The sequence below is a fragment of the Peromyscus eremicus genome, chromosome 1 (genome assembly GCF_949786415.1).
Source record: "Peromyscus eremicus chromosome 1, PerEre_H2_v1, whole genome shotgun sequence".
In the NCBI taxonomy this organism is placed as follows: Eukaryota; Metazoa; Chordata; class Mammalia; order Rodentia; family Cricetidae; genus Peromyscus; species Peromyscus eremicus.
In genome coordinates, this window is record NC_081416.1 from 162810103 (window position 1) to 162836590 (window position 26488).

The following is a 26488-nucleotide window of genomic DNA, read 5'->3' on the forward strand; positions in this document are numbered from 1 at the left end:
CACAGAGATCTGCCTGCCTCTGCCTCCCCCAGTACTGGGATTATAGGTGTGTGCCACATGGTGCTTAATGTTTATTGACTTACCCCATGTCTTAACTTCAACCTTTAGTTCTTCTGATTTCTGTTGTGGTTTTTGTTTTTGAGACAGAGACTCACTATGTTGACCAGGCTGGCCTGGAACTCATAAAGATGGGCCTCCGCGGCCTGAGTGCTAGGATTAAAGGTGTGCCTCACTGTTCTGCAGCTCCAACCTTTAGTTGTACAATCAATAACTCCCCTTTTCTGAGAAAATCCTGCTCAGGTCCTCAACTCACCTCCCATCCTTTCCTGCAGCTTCTCCCCTAGCCCTACTCTTCTTCCCAAAGGCCCTCAACACAATCCTGCTCAGTGTAGGGCTCTAGGAGGGAGGTGTGGGGCCAGTAGACAGCTGCTAAATAGGGAAGGGTTGATACGGAAGTAAAAAGCCCATCACTTCCCAGGTCCCCCACCACCTACTTCCTGCAGAGGGGAATGAGGCTCCCCTTTTTCTTATTCTCACAGGTCTACAGACTCTCACTTACTAGCTCTATGACTCACAGCAAGGTTGACTTGGGACTCAGTTTTCTTGTCTAAGAGTAGAGGCAATGATCTACTACACAGGTCCAACTTTTTGACATCACCACATGATAACATTATCTACAAAGTTCACATCCAAGAACTGCACAATCAAAGGGCTGGAGAGATGGCTTAGTAAAGAGTGTTTTCTTGCTTTCACAGAAGACTGAGTTCAGTTACCAGCATTCTTGTTGGGTGGCTCATGCTACCTGTAACTCCAGCTCTAGGGGGATCTGTTGCCCTCTTTTGGCCTCTGCAGGTACTGCACCCACACATACACAAATAACCCCCAACACACACACACACACACACACACACACACACACACACACACACACAAATAAAAATAAATTTGAAAAAAAAAAAGAACTGCACAATTGTGTTATCAAAAAACCGCAAGGGGCTGGACAGATGGCTCAGCTGTTAAGAGCACTTGCTTTTGCAGAGGACCAGGGCTTGATTCCCAAAACTCACGTGGCAGCTCACAACCACCCTTAACTCCAGTTTCAACACTCTTCTGACCTCTGAGGGCACCAGGCACACCCATGGTACACAGGCATACATGCAAGCATAACATTCACACATATAAATCCAAAATAAATACATTTTAATTTCAAAAAAAAATTTAGACACTTTCTCATGTATTCCAGGCTGGTATGGAACTCACTATGTAGACAAGATGGAACCTAAATTCTGAATCTCTTGTTGGCATTGCAGTTGGCCACAACCATGCCTAGTTTATATAATGTTAGGGATTGAAGCCAACACTTCCTACAAGCTAGGCAGGCCCTCTAACAACTGAGCCGCATCCCCAGCAAATGTGTCCATTTTTAAAGATGAGCTACAGCTATATGCCTTACACTAGATCTGTAAGAATGATGAAATAAACACAGTCCCAATCCTGTGCAGAGGAATACAAAATCTGTGCCTATAAGGAACTGGATGAGATGTGAGGGAATCCATGCTATGAGGAAAGAGAAAGGAGGCGTCTTATTTAGTTTTCTGTTGCTATGATAAAACACCCTGGTAAAAGCAACTTAAGGGAAAAGGTTCACAGTTAAAAGTACAGTCCATCACCTGGGGGGTAGGGGGTCAAGGAGGCAGGAGCTTGAGGAGGCAGCTAGTCACATTGCATCTGCAGTCAGGAAGCAGAGGGACACGAACACTGGTACTCAGCTTTCTCCATTTATACAGCCCATAATCCCTACATACAGGCAGATTATCTGGAGTAGAGGTAATCTGGGGATTCTTTGCCAAGATGACAGATGAACAAAGGTGACTGGAGAAGGAGGGAGTAATGAGTCTTTCTCTGTCCTGCCAGCCAGCTCCCAAATGACATGGAGACTTATTATTAATGATAAAAGATTGGCCTTTAGCTTAGGCTTGTCTCAACTAGCTCTTATAACTTAAATTAACCCATATTTTTTAATTGTGTTCTGCCACATGGCATTACCTCTTCCATCTTGAGCCTCCCATTTCCTCTCCATGTCTGGCTGGCAACTCTGCCTTCTTCCCAGAGTCATCTGTCTCTGGAAGTCCCGCCTAACCTCTTCCTGCCTAGCTATTGGCCACTCAGATCTTTATTAACCCAATCAGAAGACACCTTGGCAAAGATACATCTTCAGTGTAAACAAATATTCCCCAATAAGGGAGCCATGTGGATTGGAGTTGCTTGAAATGCAGAGAGAATGGTACATGCCAAAGGTCCTGTGGCAGAGAAGGACTTTGTAGGTTCCACAGAGATCAGGAAGACCACAAGTGAGAGAGAAAGGTACGGCCCTGAGAACACACAGAAAGACACCACTACCAGCCTTGTTGAGAATATTGCCTTTCCTCTGGTGTGAGCCAGCGGCCATAATGGAAATTCATTCACATACCTAAGAGAGGAATCAACTCCTTTCCCTTTACTTCAGACCATTAGGTTCCAGGACCAATCTCCTCAATGGGAAGAAGAAAGAGCCCTAACGAGCAGGGATCAGCTGAACAAAGGACACTCGAGTCTCATGAAGGATTGCAGCTATGGCTTAAAGAATGTAACAGCTCCATAGGCACTGATATGGAAACACTATTTGGAGAGCAAATTGAAGAAGAGGAGGAGAAAGAAAAACCGTTACCCAATGTGTATGTTCGTAGAGTAAAAAGAAAATCCATGCCCAACTGTGTGCTGTGTGAACTTGTGAAATGGTATGAGGTACAGACTTTTTAAAAACAAAAACAAATATTCTATTAATTTTGTGCTTGAGACACTCCAGCCCAACCAATAATTCAGAACCCTGATCTTTCTCCCTAAGACCTATGGGTCCAGACCCCCACCTCCTTCCTCAGACCCAGGAGTCCATATCTCAGCCTCAATCAGACCCAGAGGTCCACACCTCAGCCCTCCTCCCTCAGATCCAGGGGTCCATACCTCAGCCCTCCTCCCCTAGACCGAGGTCCAGGTCCCAGTCCTCCTCCCTCAGACCCAGCGGTCCAGATGCAAGCCACCCTCCCTCAGGCACAGGGAATCCCCGCCATTCCGCCCTAGCGTCCCTGCTAAGACCCTGCCCATCACAAAGCACATTCGCCTCTAACTGCACCACGCCGCGCTTCCCTGTAAGTCTGTGCTTGGTCCCGCCTCCCGCGCTGCGGTTGCGACCTCTGCTGGGTGGGCCCTTTAAGCGTAACCCAACCTCTGCTGCAGGGACTTGCTCCCCAGCCGCGCTGGCAAGTCCATGGTTTCCGGTTCTGACCCCGCCTGCCCCCAGGGGGCCTTTCTCGTCCCGCCTCCTCTTGAAGGCTGCTTCAGAACTGCCTGACAAGAGAGACGGAAGAGCTGTCCAGGATTTGCTCTTTATCCTTTTAGTCCTCTTCGGAGACAACATTTCTTATGTTCGGATCAAGAATATTCTAGCGGCAACGGGCGCTTATTCTTTCTTCTACCATCAAAGCGTGGTTCCCGGCAAAGGCTCAATTGTAGGCTGCCTCAGGGCGGAGCCTGAGGGACGCTGGGGGTGGGGCTTGCGGGCGCGGTGGGCGGGACTGACAGGCGGCGCGCGCTATAAAATGGGACTCGCGGCTCTGGCGCGCGCTTGAGGAGAGCGTGTTGGGTCCGATCGCTTTGCTGGCGAGTTTTCTCGAGGTTGGTCTGGGGCCATCTGGTCTGTGGTGCTGCTTTGCGCCCTAGGGAGCGCGTGTCCGGAGGTATCTGTGGCCTGGTCATGGGTGTGCCTGTCGCGTGGAGGGATCAAGGGCGCTGCTTGGGGCCGCGGGCTCGCTGGGGGTGGAACCGGGGTGTCCCCTGAAGGAGCGGATGCGGGCACTTTCGGGGATGATGCCTTCCGCCAGGTGTGTGGAGCTGTGGATGCCGGGACGGGCCTTCCTTTGTCTGTGCCTTAGCCGGGCTACGCCATTTCTGCTGCTCACGTCGCGGGTCTTGTCCGCCATCTTACCCGTTTTTAGGTGACAGGGAGGGGGTGTGTGTGACACAGAATTTTCCTCCCAGTGACAGCCCCGTGCTACCTGCAGGTTCTCTCCGTAGGAAATCTCTGCCACTGCCCCTCCTCCCCGTGTGGGGTTTTGACATTTTTGTGCAACCTAGAACACAGGAGGGCTGGAGGAGGATGGGGTGTAGGGGCAGATACAAGATACGGAGTTACCGAGGCGGAAGTGAGTGCACGTGGAGGACTGGAGTGCTTCGGAGCCGCAGGTAGGAGTAGACAGGAGAAAGGAAGTCAGGCCTTTTTCCACCTGCAAGAATACTGATACAGTGTTGGGCCTGATGGTACAAGCATGTCATCCCTGCTGCTCGAATTTTGAAAGTAAATTACAGCCGGGAGGCGGTGGCGCGCACGCCTTTAATCTCATCACTCGGGAGGCAGAGTCAGGCGTATCTCTGTGAGTTCATGGTCTACAGAGTGAGATCCAGGACAGGCACCAAAACTACACAGAGAAACCCTGTCTCGGGGGAGGGGGGGGAACCTAAATTACATATTTCACCCAGAATATTTTAACCACACGTTCCTCTCTAAAACAGCCTTTTTATGCCCACTGGTCCGTGCCGTTATCACACTTGATTAGACTTTCCTCCTGGGATCCTGCTGTTCTCTTTGTGTTCGTTGTGAAGCCATCTCCCAGATGCCTTTCACCGGTGGTTCAAATCTGGCTGAATACGGTCCTTGTCCATATCACTTATATCTTTGGGTTTGGGTTTTTTGTCCTTTTTGTTTGGTTTTTCTCCATAGAACAACCCCTTGGTTCCTCCCACCAGGTTCTTCAGAGGGATTTGTGTCTTTACAGGTTTTATTTTTCAAGGTTACTAGCAGATACAGCCCAGACAGGGGAGCAGCAGAGTCGTCTTCATGCCGTGGGTACATAGGGAAGCTCTGTGGACCTGTGTCACTGGGGAAGTTGGGGCATCTAGTGGATTCTGTATTTATAGCTTGGCCACCATCCCTGCAGCCAAGTGGCCTTCACATTGCAGAAGGTCTGAGGCTCCCATGATGTTTAGCACTGGGCTCCGATCATCCTTGAGGACACAGTGCCCCTCCAGGACCTTTGACACCTGGGGGTCTGAGGAGCTCTGGTTTTGATGTTCTACACCTGTCCCCACGCATACCCCTCACCAATCCTTCCTGTGTCGCAGGTGTATCTTGAAGCCAAGTGGCCGCCCTACCATCATCTCATTGTGGTGAGAACCTTTACCTTTTGATCTCTCTACACCTAAAATAGTCACCCTTCCTCTAGGGTGACTTTCTGTAATTTGGGATTTAATGGACCAGTAATTATGGGAATGTTACATATTAAAATTCTCGCTAGCCCTGCTGCTCATAACTGCATACTGGTCAGTAAGCCGTCTACTTAAATCTGGGTGCTAGATGGAGCAGACACACATCGAGGGCAGGTGGCAGTGTTTCCTGCCTTCCAGGGGTAAGGGCCCGGTAAGGTGCACAAAGGACCTGGTTTTCAAACTCAGTAGAAGGAACAAAATGGCTGTCAGTGTTATCATCTGACCACTGGATTCTGGGCTGAATACAGTGTGCTTTTGAGAATCATTAAATCATTTGTACATAAAAATGATACTTTAAAAAAAAAAAAACCTTGAATTTACATAGGAGTCATTATTAAAATAGCAATGTTTATCAGAAGACAGGAATGTGTCTTATCTGAAAAAGAACAAGTTCTCAGCTCTAGGAGAATTTCTCCTTGTTTTTTGGGTGTTGGGGACAGGGAGAACAATGGCTGTATTGTTGACCTTGAGGTGTTTTCTATCTGACCATACTGGACTTGGGCTAGTAACGAGGTGTCCTGCATATCACTGAATGACGCATGGAGTCTCTATAGGCAAAGATATGAGAACTGAAAAGGAGAAAATACTGGCAGGTGGCTGGGGAGACCTGGTCCTGTAGCCTGTGCCCATTGTCCACCCCACAACCATATAGGGCTTATAAGCACCTGAAATGGGAGTTGCTGGGGCTGAATTTTTCATTCTTAATTGTGTGGCTACGTCTTTGGACCGCTCATGTCTGCACAAAATTGAGGCTTATGGTTGCTAAATAACTGAGCACTTGTGAGCGTACTTGAAGCAGAGCAGAGCAGGATAAGTTCAAGGCCAACCTGGGCTACATAACAAGACCCTCCCTGTTGGGTGGAGGAGAAGGCCACAGTATTTGAGGAAAATGAGTTCAGCAAATACCAGCAGGATCCTAGCAATAGGCAGGTCTCCTCCTCCTCCTCCTCCTCCTCCTCCTCCTCCTCCTCCCCCTCCTCTTCCTCCTCTGGCAGAGTCATCACTTCCCCAGGTTAAAGTGTGGAACAGTGGTGCTAGCCTCAAGCTCAGGCAGGTTGAAGAGTTGGTTTGGGGTAAACAGGCCTGGAGGAAGGGCAGAAGCCGTTGAGGTACATCTTCACTACATCCTGGGAATTCCAAACGGGCCTAGAGCTGAGCTGTGAGCCCAGGACTGCCTCATTTGCCACACATTCCCAAGGACAAAGCAGCCTCAGTCTGTTGGCAGCAGAGCATATGGAAGGCAGCGTGCAGGGTCAGGGTGGACAGTGAGGGATAACTGTGGCACCTGCTTATACTCCCAGCATTCCAGGTGGCTGAGGCAGGAGGATCCTGAGTTCACGTCCAGCCTGGGTTACATACAAAAAATCGTGAGTAAGATGGGGTGTGGTAGTGTGCATCTGTAATCCTCTTTGGGGTAGAGGCATGTTGGGAGTGTCACAAGGGAGGACTGCTTTCTCCGAAACCAAGTGTCGGTCATTCTCTTGCCTGAATGTCTGAGCACTGTGCTACACTATCCCCCTTGGGACCTAAGAGAGGGGGAGTGTTGATATTCCCAGGACCCCTGTGATGTCCAGCACTGGGCTCTGACCACCCTGAGGACGTGGTGCCCCCCAGGGACCTTTGACACCCTGGGGTCTGAGGGGTCCTGGCTACAAAGGGAGTAGACGGAGAAGTTGTGCTCTTTGTGCGTCTCACCAGCCTCTTTCCCCTCTTCCTGCCGACAGACAGACAGTTTCTTCATACAGCCAGGCTTCCCTCCGGGTAAGCAGAAGGGTTACCTGAAGTGGGGTAGGGTCTTAATACTGCTAGTACATACTGCTCAGTTTAGACTCTGCTTGTACTGTAAGAAATCCTGTCAGTGTCTATGCTGAGGGACCCCTGTGATGTCCAGCACTGGGCTCTGACCACCCTGAGGACGTGGTGCCCCCCAGGGACCTTTGACACCCTGGGGTCTGAGGGGTCCTGGCTACAAGGAGGGGGGGGTGAGTGGGGGTATCATGGTCTTCCTTACCAACTTCTTTCCCCTTGCCTTTCTGCCTACAGGTGGTTCCTGCAGACAGCCTGCTTCCCTCCAGGTAAGAACAGAGGGGCTGGCTGTCTGGGATAGGGGTAGGGTCTTAATTCTAGTCACATGAACTGTGTTCAGACATGGGAATGGGTAAAGAAGTTGGATGAGGTTGTTAGGAGGCATCCTGTCCTACTGCTTGCTCTTGGTAACCCCCATGATGTACAGCACTGGGCTCTGACCACCCTGATCGCATGTTGCATGACCCCGGGACCTTTGACTCCGGGGTTCTGAGGGGTTTCCGTTGGAGGGGGATGCTAGGTGGAGGCGTGGCCCTTTGTCACTGGCTAGCATATCTTATGCCCTTTTGCAGCCTCTGCAGCAGCACTGCTTCTAGCCCTCTTGCTGTCCTTGCCTTGAGGCTGTAGGGCCATGGCGGAGAGAGTGCTGGTCCCCACCCAGATAGGCCGGGGGGACCGCTACTACACATACACGGAGCTGCTGGCCATCTCCCGGCGTTTCAAGCAAAACCCCAATGAGCTCATGGTCACCTGGATCCTGCGGGTGTATGACCAGGGAGGCCCGGCCCTGTCCCTGAATTCCGGGGAGCTGGGGCTGCTGGGTGACCTCACCCATGATGCCATCTTCAACTACCGCTGCAAGGCCCTGCGGGGGGGTGGCTGCCAGACCCTGCTGAGCTGGCTGCTGCAGGCCTGGCGCCAGCGCTGGGAATCCTCCCTGCATTTCGAGGCCACTCAGCTGCCCTTCAGGCCTTGGACCACCATGGAGGAAGGCATCCAACTGGTTCGTGAGCTGGGTATGATTGAGTGGATCTACCTTGACCCAGAGGGGCCTGTGGACCTGGCCCCAGAGGACGTGGCCTTCACTCAGGGCCTGCAGCGGCGCCTGCTCACGGCAGCGCCCTCTGAGCTGCGGCTCTCACTGGTCAGCCTGCTGGTGCGTGGCATGACAGTACTAGAGGCTGTGATGGAGATCCAGACCATTGCTGACGTGGGTCTGCTTTGGCGCCAGAGCCAGCCAGGCCGCACCAAGCTCATGCTGGGGCCCAACCCAACCCGAAAGGACCTCCTAGGCTGGCTGCTCAGCCACGGCGTGCCCCGGGAGCAGGTAGACAGGCAGCCCACCAAGGTGCTCCTGGAACTGTACATCAAAGAAGCCAAGCGCAGCCGTGGCCAGCCCAGCTACGGGCTGGCTGAGGAGCAGCCCCCGCCACCCCCCTACTCCGACCAGGCCTGTGGGGAAGAGGCCCCTGTGAGGCACGACTAGACCTGGACTGGCTTTGAGAGCACACTCATACCCGGGGTTGAAGGGGGGAGGTGAATTGCACAGAGGCTGCCTGCAACCTAGGCCGCTAGGAAAGAGCTTGGCAAGCACCTTTCCCACATTTGTGTCCCTCCAGCATTTAGTGCCAAGTTCAGTGGCCCCCCCCAAAGAGAGGTGTGCATGTCCCCAGCCACACAGTCCATGTGGGAAGTGAGCCACAGCTGGCCATTTGCTGTGAATCTAGGGTGCTTGTGGCCCTGGAGTTAAACCCCTTGAGTTGGAGCATAAGGCTGTGCTGAGGTGGGTGGCCACATCAGGGTCCCCACCCCTCTGCCTCCACATGGGCCCCAAAGCACTACATACAGGCCATCTTGAATTTTTTACTTTTTCAATGCAACACTTAACATAGTATTGTAGGTGTAGGCCACACTTCATGTACTTTTACTGGGTGTTTGACACTTTAGGGCCAGGCTCCCTATTTTAAAGGCTTAACATTGTAAACTTTTCTAATGCAGCATTTTTACTTTATATTTTATTTTGAGCTTATGTGACACTTTGGTTTTGGGGAGAGGAGAGCCCCCTTTTGTAAAGACTTTGCTCTGGGGACCCTGTCCCTGTTTTCTTTTAGCCATGCCCTTCCCTTTCGAAGCACCTTCCAGCTGGGTCTGGTGTCCCTGGCTGCACACATGTCCCCTGGCCAATGCGGATCTGGATTTAGTGGAGGGGCGAGGCGGGCAGCCCTGGAGCTTCTGCCTCTGTGAGTTCCTATTAAATGGCTGGTTCATTGCCCTCCGCTGGGTGTGCTGTTTGACTTGGTCCCGGCGTGGGTAGAATCGGGATGACGAGCTGGGTCCAGGGCAGGTGAGGCACAGGTGTACTTGCCCACCTCTGGCCTGTTTCCAGAGGATACTCCAGCGGTCTGGTGAGGAAAGGTGGGCTGGTGGGGGCCAGTCACAGCCACTGGCTGGCCTTAGTCCCTACCCTGCAGCCTGCATTGGGTTTGAGTTTATTTTGCTTCTTGTGAACCAGACCCTTTAGCTCAGGCTGTCCTGGGATCCCAAGGTGTGCTCCATAGCTTCCTCAGGATCTTTGGTCTTGTACCTCCCCCAGATAGGAGCCTGGCCACCTCCAGACAGAGAACACCCATTGACTTCCCAGTGTCAGCTGGGGGCCCTGGGGAGTAGTAAGTACACAAGACAATGGGTGTGGGGCTCCAGGGGATGCCAATGGCATGGTTGCTGGTCAGTAGGGAGTGGGGTCCTGGAGTGGCAGTCCTAGGTGCAGGCTCATCACCACATCCTTTAGGAACTTCCCCACTTCAGGGAGAACTTAGGATGGTGGTGAGGGTGGGGCTTCTAGAAGACTGGTTACCTTAGCCAATACCCTGGGAGACCCCCATCTCCATCTGTTCTGCTGCCCGCAGGATGTAATCACTGGGAGTAGAGTTCCTTAAGGACAGTTCAGTCCTATGTGGTCTCAAGCTATAGGCTCTCACCTGCACACATGCTTATTGCCTGCCATCTGTATAGCACCTGACTGCAGAGACATGAGTGTCCACGTATGCGCAATGCCTGGGGCCCACCCAGCCTTCATTCCCACACACGCGCGAGCACAGTAAGTGACAAGTCAGAGCAGCAGGTGAGCACACGTGTTGGGATCCAGTGTCAGCTGAGGGGGTGCTTTTGTGTTTATACGTCCCCCCTCATACAGCCCCTCCCAGGGCCCTCAGGCAGCTGGGCCTCCAGGCCAGTAGGCCAAGCCCCAGGCTCAGCACAGCCAGCACAGCCACAGCTCCGGCCAGAAGGGGCACCGTGGCTGCAGGAAGAACATGGGGGTTGTGAATCCCAGGCCTTGGGAACACCCCGCTCCCACCCCTGCGTAGAGGGCTGTCACCTGGGGGGCTGGTAGACTCATAGGAACCATGGCAGGGGGCCCCATGAGCTGGAGGCCTGGCTGGAGCAGTCAGCTGCTGGAAGCGCCCAAGCGGACAGGGGGCCGGGCACCCGGGAACCTTCAGTGGCAGGGGTGGGCTGGAGGTGTCGTTTCGGTAGATGAGCGAGATGGTGACATTCCTGGTGGTGGAGAGGACAGTAGTATGGCCCCTTCCCTCGTAATGCCCATCCCACCTAATGCCAAGCCATCACCCATCCTCACTCTCCATCTTCCTCCTCGGGTTCCCTGGAGCTCCCCCGGAACTCAAAGGCCATGCAGGCAGCATAAGGTGGGGTGTTCCCATCGTAGATGCCCAGGGCCCCCTGGAGGGCCAGCAGGGTGCTGTCATGCTGCGGAGAATTCCATTGAGGGGAGATGAATTAGGACCCCAGAATGCTTCTAGCACCCTTAGAAATAACTCCAGACCACTCCCATCCACCATGGACGTTCTATGATTGCCCAGACATGCTAGTTGTTCCTCGGCAGTTCTGGTCAACAGTCCTTGCAGGGGACTGAAGCTCCTCAGGCCCCTCCCCATCTTTACTCTGTTTCTAGTGATACAGTCCCATAGGTACTGCAGGAGATAAGGGTGACCCAAGGCTGTGGGCTTAGATTACATGGTCTTTTTTTTGGGGGGGGGGGTGTCTGAGACAGGGTTTCTCTGTGTAGCTTTGCACCTTTCCTGGATTTCACTTTGTAGACCAGGCTGGCCTCAAACTCACAGAGATCCACCTGACTCTGCCTCCCGAGTGCTGGGATTAAAGGCGTGCGCCACCACCGCCTGGCTAGATTACATGGTCTTAACCACCACTGCCACCCATGTAGTAGCCAATCCCTGTCCTTCCCAAGGACTCACAGCTGAGTACATGACCATCTTGAGGGGCAGCCCCAGGCTCTGGGCCCGGGAGAAATTGCTGAGGATGGCATCCAGTAGAATCCCTGAGGGACAGGAACAGAGTGCTTATATACCCCCTCCCCACCTGAAGAACAGCTCCCCCACCCCCATAGGCCTTACACCTCACCCCCTGTCAGCTGGGCCTTTTCTGCTGCCCGGGGTGGGCCCACATGTGCCCTGATATCCAGAGCTGAAATCTGTGACAGAGTCCTCAGGACGTCTGGGGAGGCCCAGGATGGAAGGGTGAGACCATGGGCACGCTGGGGAGAGAAGGAGAGGACCTCGAGGGAGCCCTCAGTCACCCCCCACTTGTTTCGTGTGTGCATGTGTACAGTGTGTGCCTGTGCACGCATGCATGTGCATGTATGTATAGGTTAGAGGTTACCTGCAGATGTTTCTCAGGCCTGGCCCACCTAGTTTGAGAGTCTCACTGGCCTGGAACGCACCAAGTAGGCCAAACTGGCTAGCCACTGAGCCCCAGGGTTCCTCCTGTCAAGGTCTCCTCAGCACCAGGAGTGAGCTGCTGCATCCCGCTTTTCCATGCAAGTGTTGGCAGTCCAGACTCCTCATGCTTGTATGGCAAGCACTTTGCTGACAGCCAACCCTCCAGACCCTGACCCTCATTCAAACCCCTCAGAGATCAGCTCACCGCAGAGCGTGTGGGCCAGAGCAAGTACCAGACCAGAATCCTTACCAAGCCCTTTGGGACCAGAGATGCCTTGGAATCTGACATTTGGGATTCTAGAAAGATCCAATGAAATGGTACCAGGAAAGGGGGTGTCACCGTCCACCAGCCTGTCACCATCCCCACCGTGCAGATGGGGAAGCCAGGGTACACAGGCTAAATCGCTCGCCCTAATAAACAGCTAGGCCAAGTGCTGGTTTAAAGTCCCCAGCTGGGAAAGGTGAGGAAAAGACCCACCTGACAGATTAGTGTGTCCAGAACTTTCCACGCTCTGCGGAGTGGCTCTCCAACCAGGGAGAGCCCCGTGAAGTTGCCCAGGCGGGTCAGGAAGTCCTGGGTGGAGATGCAGGGCTGGGTGAGCCCTGACCAATCCTTGCTTGGCACCCAGCCCCACCGGCCCCCCACAGCACTCACCGTCCAGCCCTTCAGGGCCTCCTGGTAGTCAGCGGCCTCTGTGGACTCCCGCAGCAGCTCATGGTATCGGGGGCAGCTGCGCATGGGGAACCTCAGCAACTGAGAGAGACTGAGGCTCAGGGAGGAGCGGCAAGTCTGGGGTCTCACGATTGGCCGTGGGGCCAGGGTCTCTGGCCTCGTCCCTCTCCCACTGGCCCCTGTACCCAGCTAAGCTGGGCGGGGGTGACAGCTTACCCCTCTGGACAGTCCCACCAGGGACAGTCTTGCTGATCTCAGCTGTTCTGGGCTTGGACGCCCAGAGTGTGTCCACCTGGCTGGGAGTTGACTCTGCCCCTCTCCAGCTCAGTGGTGCGCTTTGCTTCCATCCCTTTTTGTGTATGTGTGGTGCTGGTTATGGAACCCAGGACCTTGGACAAGCTAGGCTGTCCCTCTACCTCTAAACCACAGCCCCAGCCCCTCACTGGGGGACTCTAATGCTTCACCACTGAGCCACACTCCCAGTCCCTCCCTGGGGGATTCTAAGGTGTGTGTGTTGGGGGGGGTGTTCACCACTGGCCTGCATCCCAAGCTGTCTTGTTAACTTTTCATTTTGAAAAAGTCTCACTAAGGTTCCCAGAATGACCTTGAACTCAAGAGTCTTTGTTTCTCCCATCAGATCCAGCCCCCTGACCTTGTCCTCAGACACAGGCACTGTGTGCACTGGAATGGGCTTCCAGTCGGCCTCAGGACTTCCAGGGGCAGCTTCGGGGAACAGCCCAGCCAGGTTGGCCTGTGCGCTCTCCAGCGTCCGGTCAAAGTCTGTGCTGCGGATGTACACCTGGGGTGGACGAGGACAGCAGAGGGGTGGGCGGGCCAAGGGTCAGCCGTGTCCCAAATCAAAAGCTTCAGATTCAGTTTGGGGTAGGTTAGATTAAAGGTCAGGCATTGAGGGTTAAAACTCAAGGTGAGTTCAAGTGTCTGGCCTTCCAACCTTGGAAGTTGGGAGGGGGGTCAGAGGTCAGAGGGGTGAGGTGTTGGACTGCGGGGGTCTACTGAGGTGTTGAGAGTTAAAGGAAGGTCAGATCAAGGAGGCTGGAGGTAAGAGGTCAAGATGTAGAAGGCGGGAACTGGAAACATGAAGCTGAAGTTCAGTACGCAGTTCTCAGAGGAGTCAGGATCAGGGCCAGGAGGACTCAGGCTAAGGCTGTCAGAAGACAGAAGGAAGGCCAGACATGATGAAGGCAGAGAGCAAAGGTTGGAAGTTGAAACTGCTGGGGGTGTTGCTCAGAGATGGAGGCCTTGCCCAACATGTGTAGGTCCAGAACCCTCCCAAGAAACCCCACCCCAGGAAACAAAGGTCAGAAGGTCAGGCTGGAGTAGTTGGGAGTCAAGACAAAGGTTGAGGTCCAGTCAGTGGTCAGACTGTCATAGTTTGAGAGGTCAGAGGTCAGTGTGGATTCCTTACTAACTCAAAAGCCCATGGGAATGCAGATCAAGTTGATAGAGACCGAAGACAAGAGGTGAAGGCCAAAGGGGGCACTGGGGTTAAAGGTCAGCAGCAAAGTACCTCTTCACGCCTGTACTCCGGGCTCAGGAAGGCCTTATAACGCCTCCTCAGAAATCGGCCCAGCTCCAGCTGCTGTCGGATCCCCTCCTGGGGACAGAGGCAGCCTCAGCAGACCCTCATCGCCTGTCCCCCAGCCCTCTTCCTCACCCCTCTCCCTCCTCACCTTGGTCAGCTGTCCCAGGCCTCGGGGCCACAAGGTGGAGGCAGCTTCCTTGTGTGGGTCTGTGGGGTAGGAGGCCAGTGGGGCCCGGTCGCCATGGCGGAACACCTGGGGATGTTGGAGAACCAGGTCAGGGCTGGTCTAGGAGGTAGAGAGTGGGTCAGGTGGGGTGGGAGGCTGCGCACCAGAGCCACAAATAGCAGCGGCCCCTCTAGCAGGGCCTGGGGTGGGAGCAGCAACAGCAGCAGCAGCAGCAAGGGTCCGGCAGTGTGGCCCTGAGACCCAGGCTCGGCCATTTCCACAGAGAGCAGACGCTGAGCTCAGCCTCCGTCTGTGCTGTGGCCTCACCTGCTCATTAGCCTCCGGCTCAGCCCCCTGCAAGCAGCGCAGGCCCCAGCACGCTCCACAGCACTGCCCCAGGCTGGGGAGGTCTGGGGTTAACCCAGTTCATCTTCACAGACCCCCCAGGAGGTGTCCATGTAGCCACCAGCATCCCTGCTATGCTGATGGGGAAACTGAGGCACAACAGGACCACTGACTTGCCTGAGGAAACATCTAGGAAGTGGCAAAGCTGAGAGGTAGTTACAGGGAACCCCACCCCACCCCCACCCCCACCACCCCTGCTTCCCATGTTTTCTGCTCCTTTTTTAAAATGTCAGGACTCTATGAGGCCCCCTTGGACTTCTTGAAGATTTCACTTTCTTCCCACACCACATACAACTGGTTAAAACCAACAGCCCTGTAGCAAAATTCCCAAGCCAGGAGTAGACAGACTAGGTTCAAATCTCTCATCATTACAAGCTGTGTGATACTATCAAGTTACTGTAATTTCTACGTGCCTTCATCTCACAAAACAGACCAGATAGGTCAAAGAGCAATAAGCACTTAAGAACCTGTTTGCAGAAAGGAGCCGTTAAGAAGTTGTGTTTATGAGCACTTAACAAATGACCCTAAAACTTAGCAATGTATGTGTGTGTTCATGTGTGTGCAGGAGTGCATGTGTGTGTGGAGGCCAGATGGCAGGTGTCTTTCCCAAACACTCTTCACCTGATCATGTTAGACAGGGCCTCTCACTTAACCTGGAGCTTGCTGATTCAGGCTAGACCAAGCTCCAGGAATCCTCCTGTCTCAACCTCACAAGCCCTGGGATTACCGTTACATGCCATTGTGCCAAGATCTTTAACATGGGTATTGGGGAACCGAACTCAGTACCTCATACTTGTGAGGCCAATGAGCCACCTCCTCAGCCCCAAGCTCAATATCTTAAGGCAGTTATTGCATTGCTCATGAGTTTTATGGGTCAAGAACTGGGAAGGCTTAGTATATAGGGAGTCTAGCTGTTTAATTTTTGAGTTTTTTTGTTGTTGTTTTTGTTTTTTGTTGTTTTGTTTTTGTTTATTTGTTTTGAGGTTGTGGTTTGAGACAGGGTCTTACTGTCGTTCTGGCTGTCATGAAAATCACTACATAGACCGTGCTGGCCTCAAACTTACAGATCTCTGCCTCTCAAGTGCTGAGATTAAAGGCGTGCATCACTACATCAGGCCATGATTTTATTTATTTTTATGTACTTGTATGTATGTGCATGCAATGCTCACAGAGGCCAGAAGAGGGCGCTAGATCCTCTGGAACTGGAGTTACAGATGTTTGTGAGCCACCATAACTGAACCCAGGTTCTCGGGAAAGCAGCCAAAAGGCAGTCTACTATCATTTGAACACCTGCTGAGCAAGTGCTGTGTCTCTGAGCTACATCTTTAGCCACAACACCTTAACCTCCCCCTTTTTTTAATGTTGTAGACAGAATTTTACCACATTGCCCAGGCTAGCCTTGAACTCACCCTGTACCCTGGGCTGGCTCACAACACTACAACTTCAGCTTCCCAAATGCTCAGAAAACAGGCTTGTGCTACCATGGCCCCCAAAGTTCTGTTAATCCCATCCAGGCATAGTGCTACATGTCTTTATTCTCAGCACTCAGGAGACAGGTGGATCTCTGTGAGTTCAGGGCCAGCCTGGTCCATGTAGCAAGTTAATCCCAAAGCAAAACAAAGGACAGCCATAAGTGACACAGAAACACAGGAACAGTGTGGAGTGGTGACCAGGTTCTGTCCCCAGAAATGTCCTCGTACTCGTCCTCCCGGGGCACTCGCTCCCTGTGCCGCTACAGCGGTTGACCACCAGCCAGGCAGCAGCAGAGGACCCATGATCCCCCGCTGCCCCGGAGGCTCCAGGTCCAGAGTTTGTGTGACTAGCTGGAAATCGGGTTGTCCTCAGGCCATGCATCCACCACCAGCTATGAAGGAGAACGCCATCCCCTGCCTTTCCCACCTCTCGGAGCTGTTTCCCAGGACTCCATTTTCAAAGCTAGTCACGCGCCACCCCCTTCAGCTGTCACATCCCTGGATTCTGTAACCTGGTGTCCCTCGCTTCTCTCTCCTTTTGTGTGTGTATATATGTGTTTGTTCTTTGTGTTCATTGGAACTGTATTACACTTGTGGGGTGGGGGCTCCCACATGCCACAGCACGTATGCCAAGGTCAGAGGAGAACTTGTCAGTCTGTCCTTCTACCGTGTGAGCTCTGAGAACTGGACTATCTCGACAACGCTTCTTCTATTTTATCTGTTGGCTTGTTCACTTAGTAACAGGGTCTCGTGTATCTCAGGCTACCCTTGAACTCTCGATGCACTATGTAGCTGAAGGTGGCTTTGAACTCCAATCCAGACAGAAAGAGCAACAGCAGACCCAAGAAATCACCCTGAGTCCAGCATGGTGAACCGGTTAGTGTGTCGGGGTCACTCAGGACTGGGACTCAAAAGCAGCGGCAGCACCAGAGTCTCACGGGCGGGGTGGGGGTGGGGGAGATACAAAGATGTCTCCCGGAGTCTTCTGGCACCTTGCAGGCCGCTCCACTTGAGAGTGTCTTCTCTCCAGCAACCACCTACTGCTCATGTAACTTGTGAGTCTGGAAAATGTCTTGAGTTTCGTGAGCCTCTTGGACCCTTCTTCCCAGCCTGGACTAGAGAAAGGCCTGCATCACACACACACACAAGTTCTCTTCGGAGTGTGGAGAGGCCAGAGGTCGGGTCAAATGTCTTCCTTAATCTCTTTTCACCTATTCTGGTGGCTCTCGCTGAACCTGGAGCTCACTGATTTGGCGAGCAAGCCCCAGGGATCGTCCTGTCTCCACCTCCCCAGTGCTAAGGTGACAGGCACATGTGCCATGCCTGGCTTTTTACAGGAGTGCTAGGGAATCAAACCCGGGTCGTCATGCTCATGTGACACCATGCCCTTGGCCCACTGAGCACCTCCCTCACCCCCTTACCAAGGGATGTCTTTTCTTTGTGTTACAAACAGAAAATGGCTCAGACATTTTTAAGTGACTCACCCAAGGTCATCCCACGGACAGACGTCAGAGCTGGGATTCAAGCCCACACAGGCATCCCTCCAGGAGGCTTCCTACCCTGTACTTCCCTCCTCAGTGTCGAGGCTGGGGCATCACTGTAAAAGCCTGGGCCCCTCCGGTGGCTCACACCCGTGGGAACAACTGGTAGCAATCTGTGAAGGAGAAAGCAGTTCAGCACACGTGTTTATCTGCCCTCTCCTCTGTAACCCTTAATAGCCTGGAGAGTCATGATAACGGTCTAGAGGACGAAAGAGTTAGGAACCTCCACAGAGCATTGGGTGGTCAGGGTCAAAGTGCCTTGCTGTCCCCTGGTCCAGATGTCAGCATCTGCCACCACCACCATGCTTCACACTATCATGATGCTCCTGCCATCCTCACAAACTGGGGACCAAGTTCTAGCGTAACTCCTGACTGTCGTCCCCACCATTGCGTCTGGCAGACATGAGGATGCCATTTTGCCTGGGCCGTTAGACCTGGGGCAATCTCCTACCTCAAGATACCAGACCTAGTCCATTCCTCCCCTGCTCACAATTCTCCCATGGCTCCCAGCACACTCCAGGGAAGAAAACAGAACTCAGTGAGTGTGGAGATCCAGTTCTGAACTCTCCAATCTCATAGGTCTTGATGCTGGATTTAGGTACCATGTGTGACATTCCACACCCACATCCCCCTCTCCCCAATCCCCAGTGTGAATGTCTCTTCTACCCAAAATGCCCTTTCCTGGTCACCATGGTCACCATTCTGGTCTCCCCGACAACCCCCTCCCATTCTTGAGGCATCTTCCTGGCTGACTCAGAGGCCTGTGGGAGGGAGGTCAAGCCGCTGTGTGGCTAGGACCCATGGCCATGAACTTGCAGGAAGTGAGGACAGGTGAAGGGGCTGGGGCAGGGGTGGGCACAGGGAGGGGAGGGAGCTGACTCCTGACCTCCTCTCCTAGAATGTGACCTTGGCCATGGCCGTGTTCACCGTCCTAGCCTCCATCTACTTCTTCAACAAGGTGAGGGGGAGACAGAATGCAGGAGAGTCTGTGTCTCGTGTCTCTCTTCATTTGGCCGTGTAGCCTATTCTGTGTTGAGTTGCCATGTGTCTCCATCACGCTTCTGTCTCTGCTCTAGGCTCAGCAATGAGAAGGCATGGCTCCCCAGTCCTCCAGCCTGGCCTCTGCCTGTTCTACCATCGCTCTGGCCTCTAAGATCTAATAAATGTAACAGCATCAGACCAAGGCTGCCTTCTCCCTAAGCCCTACTCGGCACAACCCTGCTCCCATAATCAGCCAAAATCTCAGTGGGAAGAAGAAAAGTAGAGACCTGGCCCCTAGATCTGAGGGAGGAGGCTGGGCCCTGGACATCTGAATCTGAGGGAGGAAGGAGGCTGGACCCTGGACCTCTGAGTCTGAGGGAGGAGGGCTGGAGCTTGGACCCCTGGGTCTGAAGGAATAGGGCTGGAGCTTGGACCCCTGGGTCTGAGGGAAAAGTTCTGGAAACTGAGGCAGGAGTGACAATGACCTGTGCTCTCTAGTTGGAGAATCGGGGTCTGATGTCTGACCTGGGTTTTGAGGAATGAGTAAGAGTCTTTAAAGGCCATAGGTATCTGAAGGGCATTTCAGCCATGAGTGTCAGAGCACAGAGGAGAACTCCCATGGTCCAGTTCTCCATCTGGCATCAAACAGCTTGTTCAGGACGTAAGGCTTATAACTTCTCTCTGAGCACTCCTGCCAGGTAAAAGTGAAAATCTGTTTAACAGAAGGCCACACTAAGGATAGCTGGAGCTCAAAGGTGTGTGTGAGCAGACCCGTGACTGTGTCAAGAGTCTGCGTGGTCATGATCCCTTTCTTAGTTATCTTAAGGAATGCTGATGCTTCTCCTTTTTTCTTTTCTTAGAAAACTTCTATTCAATGGCTATCACATGCAATCAAATCCCTTTCTTATATAAGCGTCCAGAACGCCAAATAGGGACTCGGTTAGCCCATATTCAATCACCTTCCTGTCACCTTCTCCAGCCTCCCCAGGTGAATGCCCTGAGGAACACACTTGTTCATTTCCACCCAGTATCCGAGGCAGTGGCTTCTGAACAGGGTATATGCTGGGTCTTCAGGATAAGGACTAGAAATTTCAAATCACAGATTTGTGAATCTATTAAGCTTAGAACTGTGCAATTTTAGTGGCTTGAGACCAAGCTGAACTGGCAGTCGCGCCCTCTGTTGACTAGAGCCTGTAACAGCACCCTCTGACCTCAAATACAATGACTCTTTGGCTGCAGAATCAGAAATAGCCGCATGATGGCAATGTCGGACTACCTTCCCAGCTTCTAATTGGCCACGGGGTTTAAATTTGCAGAGCGTACTGGGCCTCCCAAACACTTCCCAAGCCTTCACCTCCTCCGTCAGTCGAGTGGCCTCTCTCCAACCTAAGACCACAGTGCACCTCCCTGCTCACAGACTCAAAAGTGGTTGAGCAGTTACACGCCACGGCTTTCCACCTGCTGTGTCCCAACAACTGTGGTACCCTTTGCATAGTCCTCCATTGCAAGCATTCCTTCCTGCCTCACCTCTTCTCTTCACTCCCCAGGTGGGCTTGCTTGGCTGCCAATGTGTCTTCAGCCACATAACCAAGTCAACCTTTGCTTCCTCCTCATCCCTTCTTCCCCCAGGGCTTGATCGTTTATGAGGTTTCTGTGTCCTCAGGGAGCTATCAACTTGGCATTTTCTCAACCGCAGTCCAGTGGAGATGGATATGTCTCAGGCCGACACTGTGTAGACCCACAGAGGGCTTTGTCAATTCCCACCACTGAGCTTGGGGCGGGGTAGAGTATTGATTTTGCTCTGAAAGCTCCCCAGGGTGCCATGAATGGGCAGTTGGGGTTCTGAGGCTGCTCATTATTGAGAGGAAGCTGAGTGCTTCCCAGAGGTAGCTCTGCTGCCTGAGAGATTCTTCCAGAGACCTCTACTCAGACAAAGATGGAACTCTTTTTTATTATTATTATCACTATTTTTAATTTTTAAAAGTAAATATTTACTAAGTGTCAGGATTGCATTATGTGCTTTAATTTAATTAATCAATTATTTCTGAGTCAGGTTAGCTGGAACTCGTTATATAAGACTAGACTGGCCTCAGAATAACAGAGATCTGCCTGTCCCTTCTGGGATAAAGGGGTGAGCCACCGCCCCTGGCTTTTATTTTTTCAATTACATGTAAGTGGGGTGTGTGTGTGTGTGTGTGTGTGTGTGTGTGTGTGTGTGTGTGTAAATGTGCACACATGTGCAGGGTGTCCATGGAGGCCAGAAGAGGGTGTCAGATCCCCTGGAGCTGGAGTAATAGGCTGCGAACTGCCAGACATGAGTGCTGGGAAACAAACTCCTAACTCAGGTCCTCTGCAAAAGCAGCAGGTGCTCTTACCCACTGAGTCATCTCTCCAGAATTGTGAGTCAGTGTGAAACAGAGTTGGAATTAAGAGTTTAGGGCTGAAGAGATTGCTCAGTGGTTAAGAGCAAACGGCCTGGGTTGGATTCCCAGCAAACGCATGGCAACTCTAAATCTTCTGTGACTCCAGTTTCAGAGGACTGATGCCTCTGTGGGCACAGCACACATGTGATGCACAAGACATACTGCAGACAGAACACTCACACACATACAGTGTCAAAAGTGAATCTCTAAAAGAAAACAGTTTAGGCCTGAGGACATGGCTCAGTGGGTTAAAAGTACTTGCTAGGTAAAATGAGGACCTTAGTCTGACATTCCAAAACCCACATGTGTGGAAGCTTGAGGCTGTAATCCTGGCACTTCTGTGCCAAGATGGAAGGCACATACAAGAAAACCCCTGGGAACCAGAAGGGCAGCTACTCTGGATACACGGTAGCAAATAACACAAAGACAGCTGTCTAAGTTACTGTTCCATTGCTGTGGCAAGACACCACGACTAAGACAATCCTAAAACAACTCATTTAATTGGGGGCTGGCTTACAGCCTCCCAGGGTTGGTCCGTGCTCATCATGGCGGAGAGTAGTGGCAGGCAGACGGGCATGGTGCTGGAGAAGCAGCTGAGGGCTCACATCCTAATCCACAGACAAAGACGCAGCAGGCCGAGAGAGACACACTGGGCCTGGGGTGGGCTTTTGAAACCTCAAAGCCCACCCCAAGTGATACACTTCCTCCAAGACCATGCCTCCTCCTCCTCCTCCTCCTCCTCCTCCTCCTCCTCCTCCTCCTCCCCCTCCTAATCCTTCTCAAATAGTGCCACTCCCTGGTGACTAAGCATTCAGATATACAAGCCTATGGGGACCCTTCTCATTCAAATCACCGCAGCACCCTGTCTCAACTAAGGTGGAAGGTGGGGATCAACATCCTCAGGTTGCCTTCTGACCTCAAACACACACATGTCATGTCACATGCAGACCTATAGTCTGACATGAATGCACACCCATCATAAACATATACAAAAATAAGATTTTTAAAATACTGTTTTTGACTGTGTGTCTGTGCACATGAGCTCAGTTAATACCCATGGAGAGAGAAGAGGGCACCAGACTCCCACCTAGAGCCTTAAGTTACAGGCGGTTGTGAGTTGCCACATCCTTTGGAAAAGCAGCCTACGCTCTTAACTTCTGATCCATCTCTCCAGCCCTAAGAAAAGATTCTGCGATAGAGAAATGCCTAGGGGAGGGCTGTACTTCTTAAGACAGCATCACCCGCAAGTGTCTGGACTCTGGTCACATATTCGACTCTGTTTATTTTTTTTTATTTTTTGGAAGTTTCTGACATTACTTTGTTCAGAGGAACTTTTTTTTTCTCTTTTCTTGCAAAATCACAAGATGCTTTCCAGGGCTCATCAGAAAAGATTACAGCTCTCAAAATAAAACCATAGTCCACAGGGGAGCTAGGGCATGCTTCAATCTGCACCCAAAGTTTATAGTTTTGTTTGTGAGATTCTCCAGAAAATTGCCTTTAAAATTCTTTAAAGTTTGCAGTTACAGCTTTGAAAAAAGCGTGGCCACAGACGCTTCAGACTTGCGCAAGGTTCGCTGCTATTTTAACCTTCGTATTAAAACAGCTCTGAGGAGAAGAAATGCTGGTGTTTTGTAGGCAGCCATCAGAATAAACAGGTTTTTGTTCTGGGGTCTTTGTGTGTGTGTGTGTTGTTCGGTTTTGGATGGGAGGAAGGTGGCATGTGTGCCACAGCACTAGCCTGGAGGGCAAAGAACAGCTTCCACTGTGTGGGTCCCGGGTATTAACGTGGGTTGTCAGGCTTGGTGGTGAACGTCTTTCTTTACCCGCTGAGCTGGCATGCTGGCCTGCAAATATTGACGGTGCTGGAATTCTTGACTCTAACCGGCGACTCAGCCAGACTCTGGTGAAGGCTCCTTTCCCTTTTCTTGTACGTCTACTTAAATGTCCCTCTTTCTACATCTGACAGTGTCAGAGGCTCAAGACAGCCAGATGTGGTGGGGGTGGGGGTGGTGGGGGTGGTGGTGGTGGTGGTGGTAGTGTATAACAGGCTGGTCATCCCAGCACCGGAAGGGGGCCTGAGGCAGAAGGATCACCATGTGTTTGAGGCCAGCCTGGGCTATGGAATGAGACCCTGTCTTCAAAAACAAAAAAAAACTAGAGATAGGTGGAGCTCACCTTTGGGGTTGAGAGGTGGCATGGAAGGAGAGCACTTTTTAGGATCCTCTAGTGAGCTGGAGCATGGCTCATTGGTCAAGCCCCTGCCTAGAATCTTCCAGTGAAAGGCTGGGCTCTGGCTCAGTGGCAGGGCCCTTCCCTAGGATGCTCAAAGCCTTGGGTTCCATTCCCAAAGGGGAAGCGTAGTTAAAAGGGACTTGGGATTTCAAAATCCCAGAAGAAGAAAGATAGTTGACACTTGGCCAGAAAGCAGCTCCTCCAGAGGTCCAGAGCTGGCGGGTCTCTCTCCAAACCACGTAGCGGGGCAAACGTCCAGGTTTATGTGCGGGATTGTCCCAGCACCAGTTCTGGGTTCTGGGCCTCAGGAACTGCTCAGTTCTGGGCCAGCAGAGGTGGCTGGTGACCAGGACTCTGTTCCTGTGTTCATGTCCAGGCCAGGCCAGCTGACTGCCTCACACCTGTTGTCTCCTCTCCCAGGCTGCCTGACTGACTGCCTCCCCACCCCGTTCTTCCTCACACAAGTTCTATTTACACACCTCATTGGAGCCTCCCAGTTCCTGTCTCTACCCTGTAAACTTGCCCTGTCTGTCACCCCTGCTCCCTGTCAGGACCTCTGTCTGCCACATTCTGTATGACTCCAACAGGACCAACTGCTCCCTCTGCCTGGGTGTTCTGTGCACCCTCCCCCACTCCCCCGATCTCTTTCTTTCTCTGGGTCTCTGTCCCTCTTTTCTAGGTCTCTCTCTCCTCCCCACCCCACTTCCTGTGCCCTTATTTCAGCCCAACCTCCATTTTCAGAAGACAGACCCCCCCCCCCCCACTGTGCCCTGCTCCCTCAGGCTGCCCCAGAGCCTCTCAGCCTCCACCCCAGTGCCCAGGTTCCGCTGCCGCCATCTCCTCCTCCTCCTCTCCTTCCTGTCGATGGAACCTCAAGGCCTGGCCTAGCCGTCTCTGAATTTCCTTGTCCCCACACACATACAGCAGTGGGTTGAGGAAGCAAGTTGATGCCAGCAGAGTGAGCCCCAGAGGTCTCAGCAACACCCACACATCCCCCAGCTGCAGTCTGGGCCCCCACATGCCCAGGAACTTGAGCAGCATCAGAAGGTGGAAGGGGAACCAACAGAACAGCATGGCTGCAGAGGCTCCTGGCAAACTCAGCATTGGAGGCCTCCCGGAGACCCTGGCCAGCTGGAGCTGCTCCCGCACCACACTGTGGAAGACACTCAGTACCCCCAGTGGCACCCCAAACCCAAACACCAGCTGATCAAGCACAGGGCTCCAGGCCAAGGGGTCCTGGCCATGCCTGGGGGATTCCAGGGTCATTGTCCTGTTGAAAGGGTCACTCCAGCCATTTCCATCCCTCGAAGTTCCCAAGGCTCTCCCAGCCAGGCCCAGCAGAAGGATCCAGAACCCACCAGCACAGATAACTATTTGGCGAACTACACAATGACCCAGTGCCCAGGAAGGTTGGAGCAAGGAGGTACAGTGGTCGGCAGCCACATGAGTCAGCAGCCGGCCGCTGGTGCTGAAAGCCAAGAAGGCCAGACATGGATCCAGGTGGCAAAAGGTGAGGCCCAGAGGCCAGCAGCTGTGGGTCCAGGTGAGGCCGAGAGGTAGGAGCCCCAGGAAGACGATGTCAGCTATGAGCTGGTAGCCAAACCAGGCTGCAGACAGAGGGGCAGGAAGGAGGGATCCTCTAGCCTGGGCCAGCAGGCTGTGGCTGGCCATGTCCAGGAGGTAAGAGACAATTGTCACCAGAGAGTAGAGGAGAAAGAGAATCGCCCAGGGCAGGTACAGAGTCTCCAGAGGTGCTGGCTGCTGCATCTCCGCAGGGTCGTCCTCCATGGGCTGGGCTGTATGGAGCTGGAGAGAGAGAGACAAAGCCTCCACATCAGAGCACACACATAACCCCGCCCCATTGTCCCAAGCCCCTGGATCTGTGCCTGAGGGCCAGTCCCAACGCCCCCAGAACCCTGGTGCCATTCTCTCTTCCTTTGTTCCTGTGACCTGTCGCCAGTCTCCCATCTTGACAATTCATGCCTCCATCATCCTGACCCAGCTCAGCCCTCACCCTCCTCTCCAATGACCCCTGAGTCTGTCCTGATAAGCAGGGCTGACGTCTGCACCCTCCACTGTCCTATACCTTCTGTTTCCTGGTGCTCCTATGTAAAGTCCCAGCTCCTGAGTCTAAGAAGGGAATATCCTACCCGGCCTTCCCCTTCTCACCTATGACCCCCTCCTGTCTGACCCTCGCTCTCCAGGCGCTCCGCTTCATCCCTACCACCTCCCTCCATTCTGAAGAACACAGACACTTCAAGTTCAAGGCCCACCCCAGAGATTATGGATGAAAAGCCCCACCAAGGCCATGAGGAGGATTGAGGACCTGGACCCTGTCCCATCCCTCAGTCCTCTGACCTCTTGGGTGTCGGCTCAGGTTTTAGACCCAGGTCTTACCACCACTTACCCCCGCCCCCATCCCCTCATGCCCTGAGCTTACCAGTCAGTGGGTGTGGGGTGTCTCCGGGATACCCAAGCAGCATCTGGTGGTCTGGTCTTCTCTTGACCCAAAGTTTAAATGCATGGTGAGCTCACAAATAAAAAAGGGAGTCAGACCTGGCTGGAAACCAGAGAGACCACCCAGCCAGACTGAGTCTGGGTCTCAGTTCCCCTCTCTGAGAATGGAAGGAATGGCTTGTTCATCTGAGTACCCCAGGTAGGGTCAGAGCCCCTCAGGGTCTGTGTGTTGTGACTACCCACCTCACCAGCCTCCTGGCCACCACTTCCCTTCCTGCTGCACTGTAGTTCCTAGAAACACACACACACACACACACACACACACACACACACACACACACCCTGTCCCTGCTATCTTAACATTCTGGTGTATCTGGCTTGATCTTGTTACTGCAGATACCATACTCCTGTTCACCCTTCAAAACCTCACTGAGTGCCACCTTCTTGAGAAGGCCTTCTCTGGCTATCACTTATTTTATCAAGCTGGGAGAATGTCACTGTCCTTGAATGCAGGGTCCATCAAGAATGGTCTGTTCAAGAATGAGTTCCAGCCACACTTGAGTAAGGAGCTAGCTATCCACTCTGTGCGGGCTACATTTTTTAAGGTTTGTTTTTTATTTTATGCATATGGGCATTTGGCCTGCATCCATGTCTATGTACCATGTGTGTGCAATGCC

The 26488-nt window shown here is 52.8% G+C and overlaps 2 protein-coding genes, 1 long non-coding RNA gene, 4 other non-coding genes and 1 pseudogene across 7 annotated transcripts; 6 read left to right on the top strand and 2 right to left on the bottom strand.

Annotated features, from left to right (window-relative positions):
- The first annotated feature begins 5060 nt into the window (after window positions 1-5060).
- On the top strand, window positions 5061-5152 carry LOC131903228 (small nucleolar RNA SNORD88). The gene has a single exon (XR_009377472.1). It is a non-coding gene; the product is annotated as a small nucleolar RNA SNORD88 (small nucleolar RNA).
- A 17-nt stretch (window positions 5153-5169) lies between these two features.
- On the top strand, window positions 5170-9439 carry LOC131923102 (Friend virus susceptibility protein 1-like). The gene is made up of 4 exons (XM_059278009.1): window positions 5170-5259; window positions 6660-7119; window positions 7402-7433; window positions 7737-9439. Exon 4 carries the CDS (start codon window positions 7796-7798, stop codon window positions 8648-8650), a length of 855 nt encoding a protein of 284 aa, XP_059133992.1. The 5' UTR covers window positions 5170-5259; window positions 6660-7119; window positions 7402-7433; window positions 7737-7795; the 3' UTR covers window positions 8651-9439.
- On the top strand, window positions 6914-7004 carry LOC131903229 (small nucleolar RNA SNORD88). Its single transcript, XR_009377473.1, has one exon. It is a non-coding gene; the product is annotated as a small nucleolar RNA SNORD88 (small nucleolar RNA).
- Window positions 7231-7321, top strand: LOC131903230 (small nucleolar RNA SNORD88). Its single transcript, XR_009377474.1, has one exon. It is a non-coding gene; the product is annotated as a small nucleolar RNA SNORD88 (small nucleolar RNA).
- LOC131903231 (small nucleolar RNA SNORD88) lies at window positions 7573-7664 on the top strand. The gene has a single exon (XR_009377475.1). It is a non-coding gene; the product is annotated as a small nucleolar RNA SNORD88 (small nucleolar RNA).
- An 842-nt stretch (window positions 9440-10281) lies between the features above and the next one.
- Window positions 10282-14851, bottom strand: Acp4 (acid phosphatase 4). The gene is made up of 11 exons (XM_059278015.1): window positions 14465-14851; window positions 14283-14387; window positions 14120-14206; window positions 13244-13390; window positions 12574-12672; window positions 12397-12492; window positions 11602-11734; window positions 11436-11518; window positions 10802-10929; window positions 10541-10719; window positions 10282-10462 (listed from the first exon to the last, which is right to left on the bottom strand). The coding sequence occupies exons 1-11, from the start codon at window positions 14573-14575 to the stop codon at window positions 10350-10352; spliced, it is 1281 nt and encodes a 426-aa protein (XP_059133998.1). The 5' UTR covers window positions 14576-14851; the 3' UTR covers window positions 10282-10349.
- Window positions 14852-18412: 3561 nt separating this feature from the next.
- On the top strand, window positions 18413-18897 carry LOC131923115 (uncharacterized). Its single transcript, XR_009382523.1, has 3 exons — window positions 18413-18539; window positions 18617-18676; window positions 18795-18897. It is a non-coding gene; the product is annotated as an uncharacterized LOC131923115 (long non-coding RNA).
- A 397-nt stretch (window positions 18898-19294) lies between these two features.
- On the bottom strand, window positions 19295-25142 carry LOC131926760 (formyl peptide receptor-related sequence 1-like; annotated as a pseudogene).
- Between the last annotated feature and the right edge of the window lie 1346 nt (window positions 25143-26488).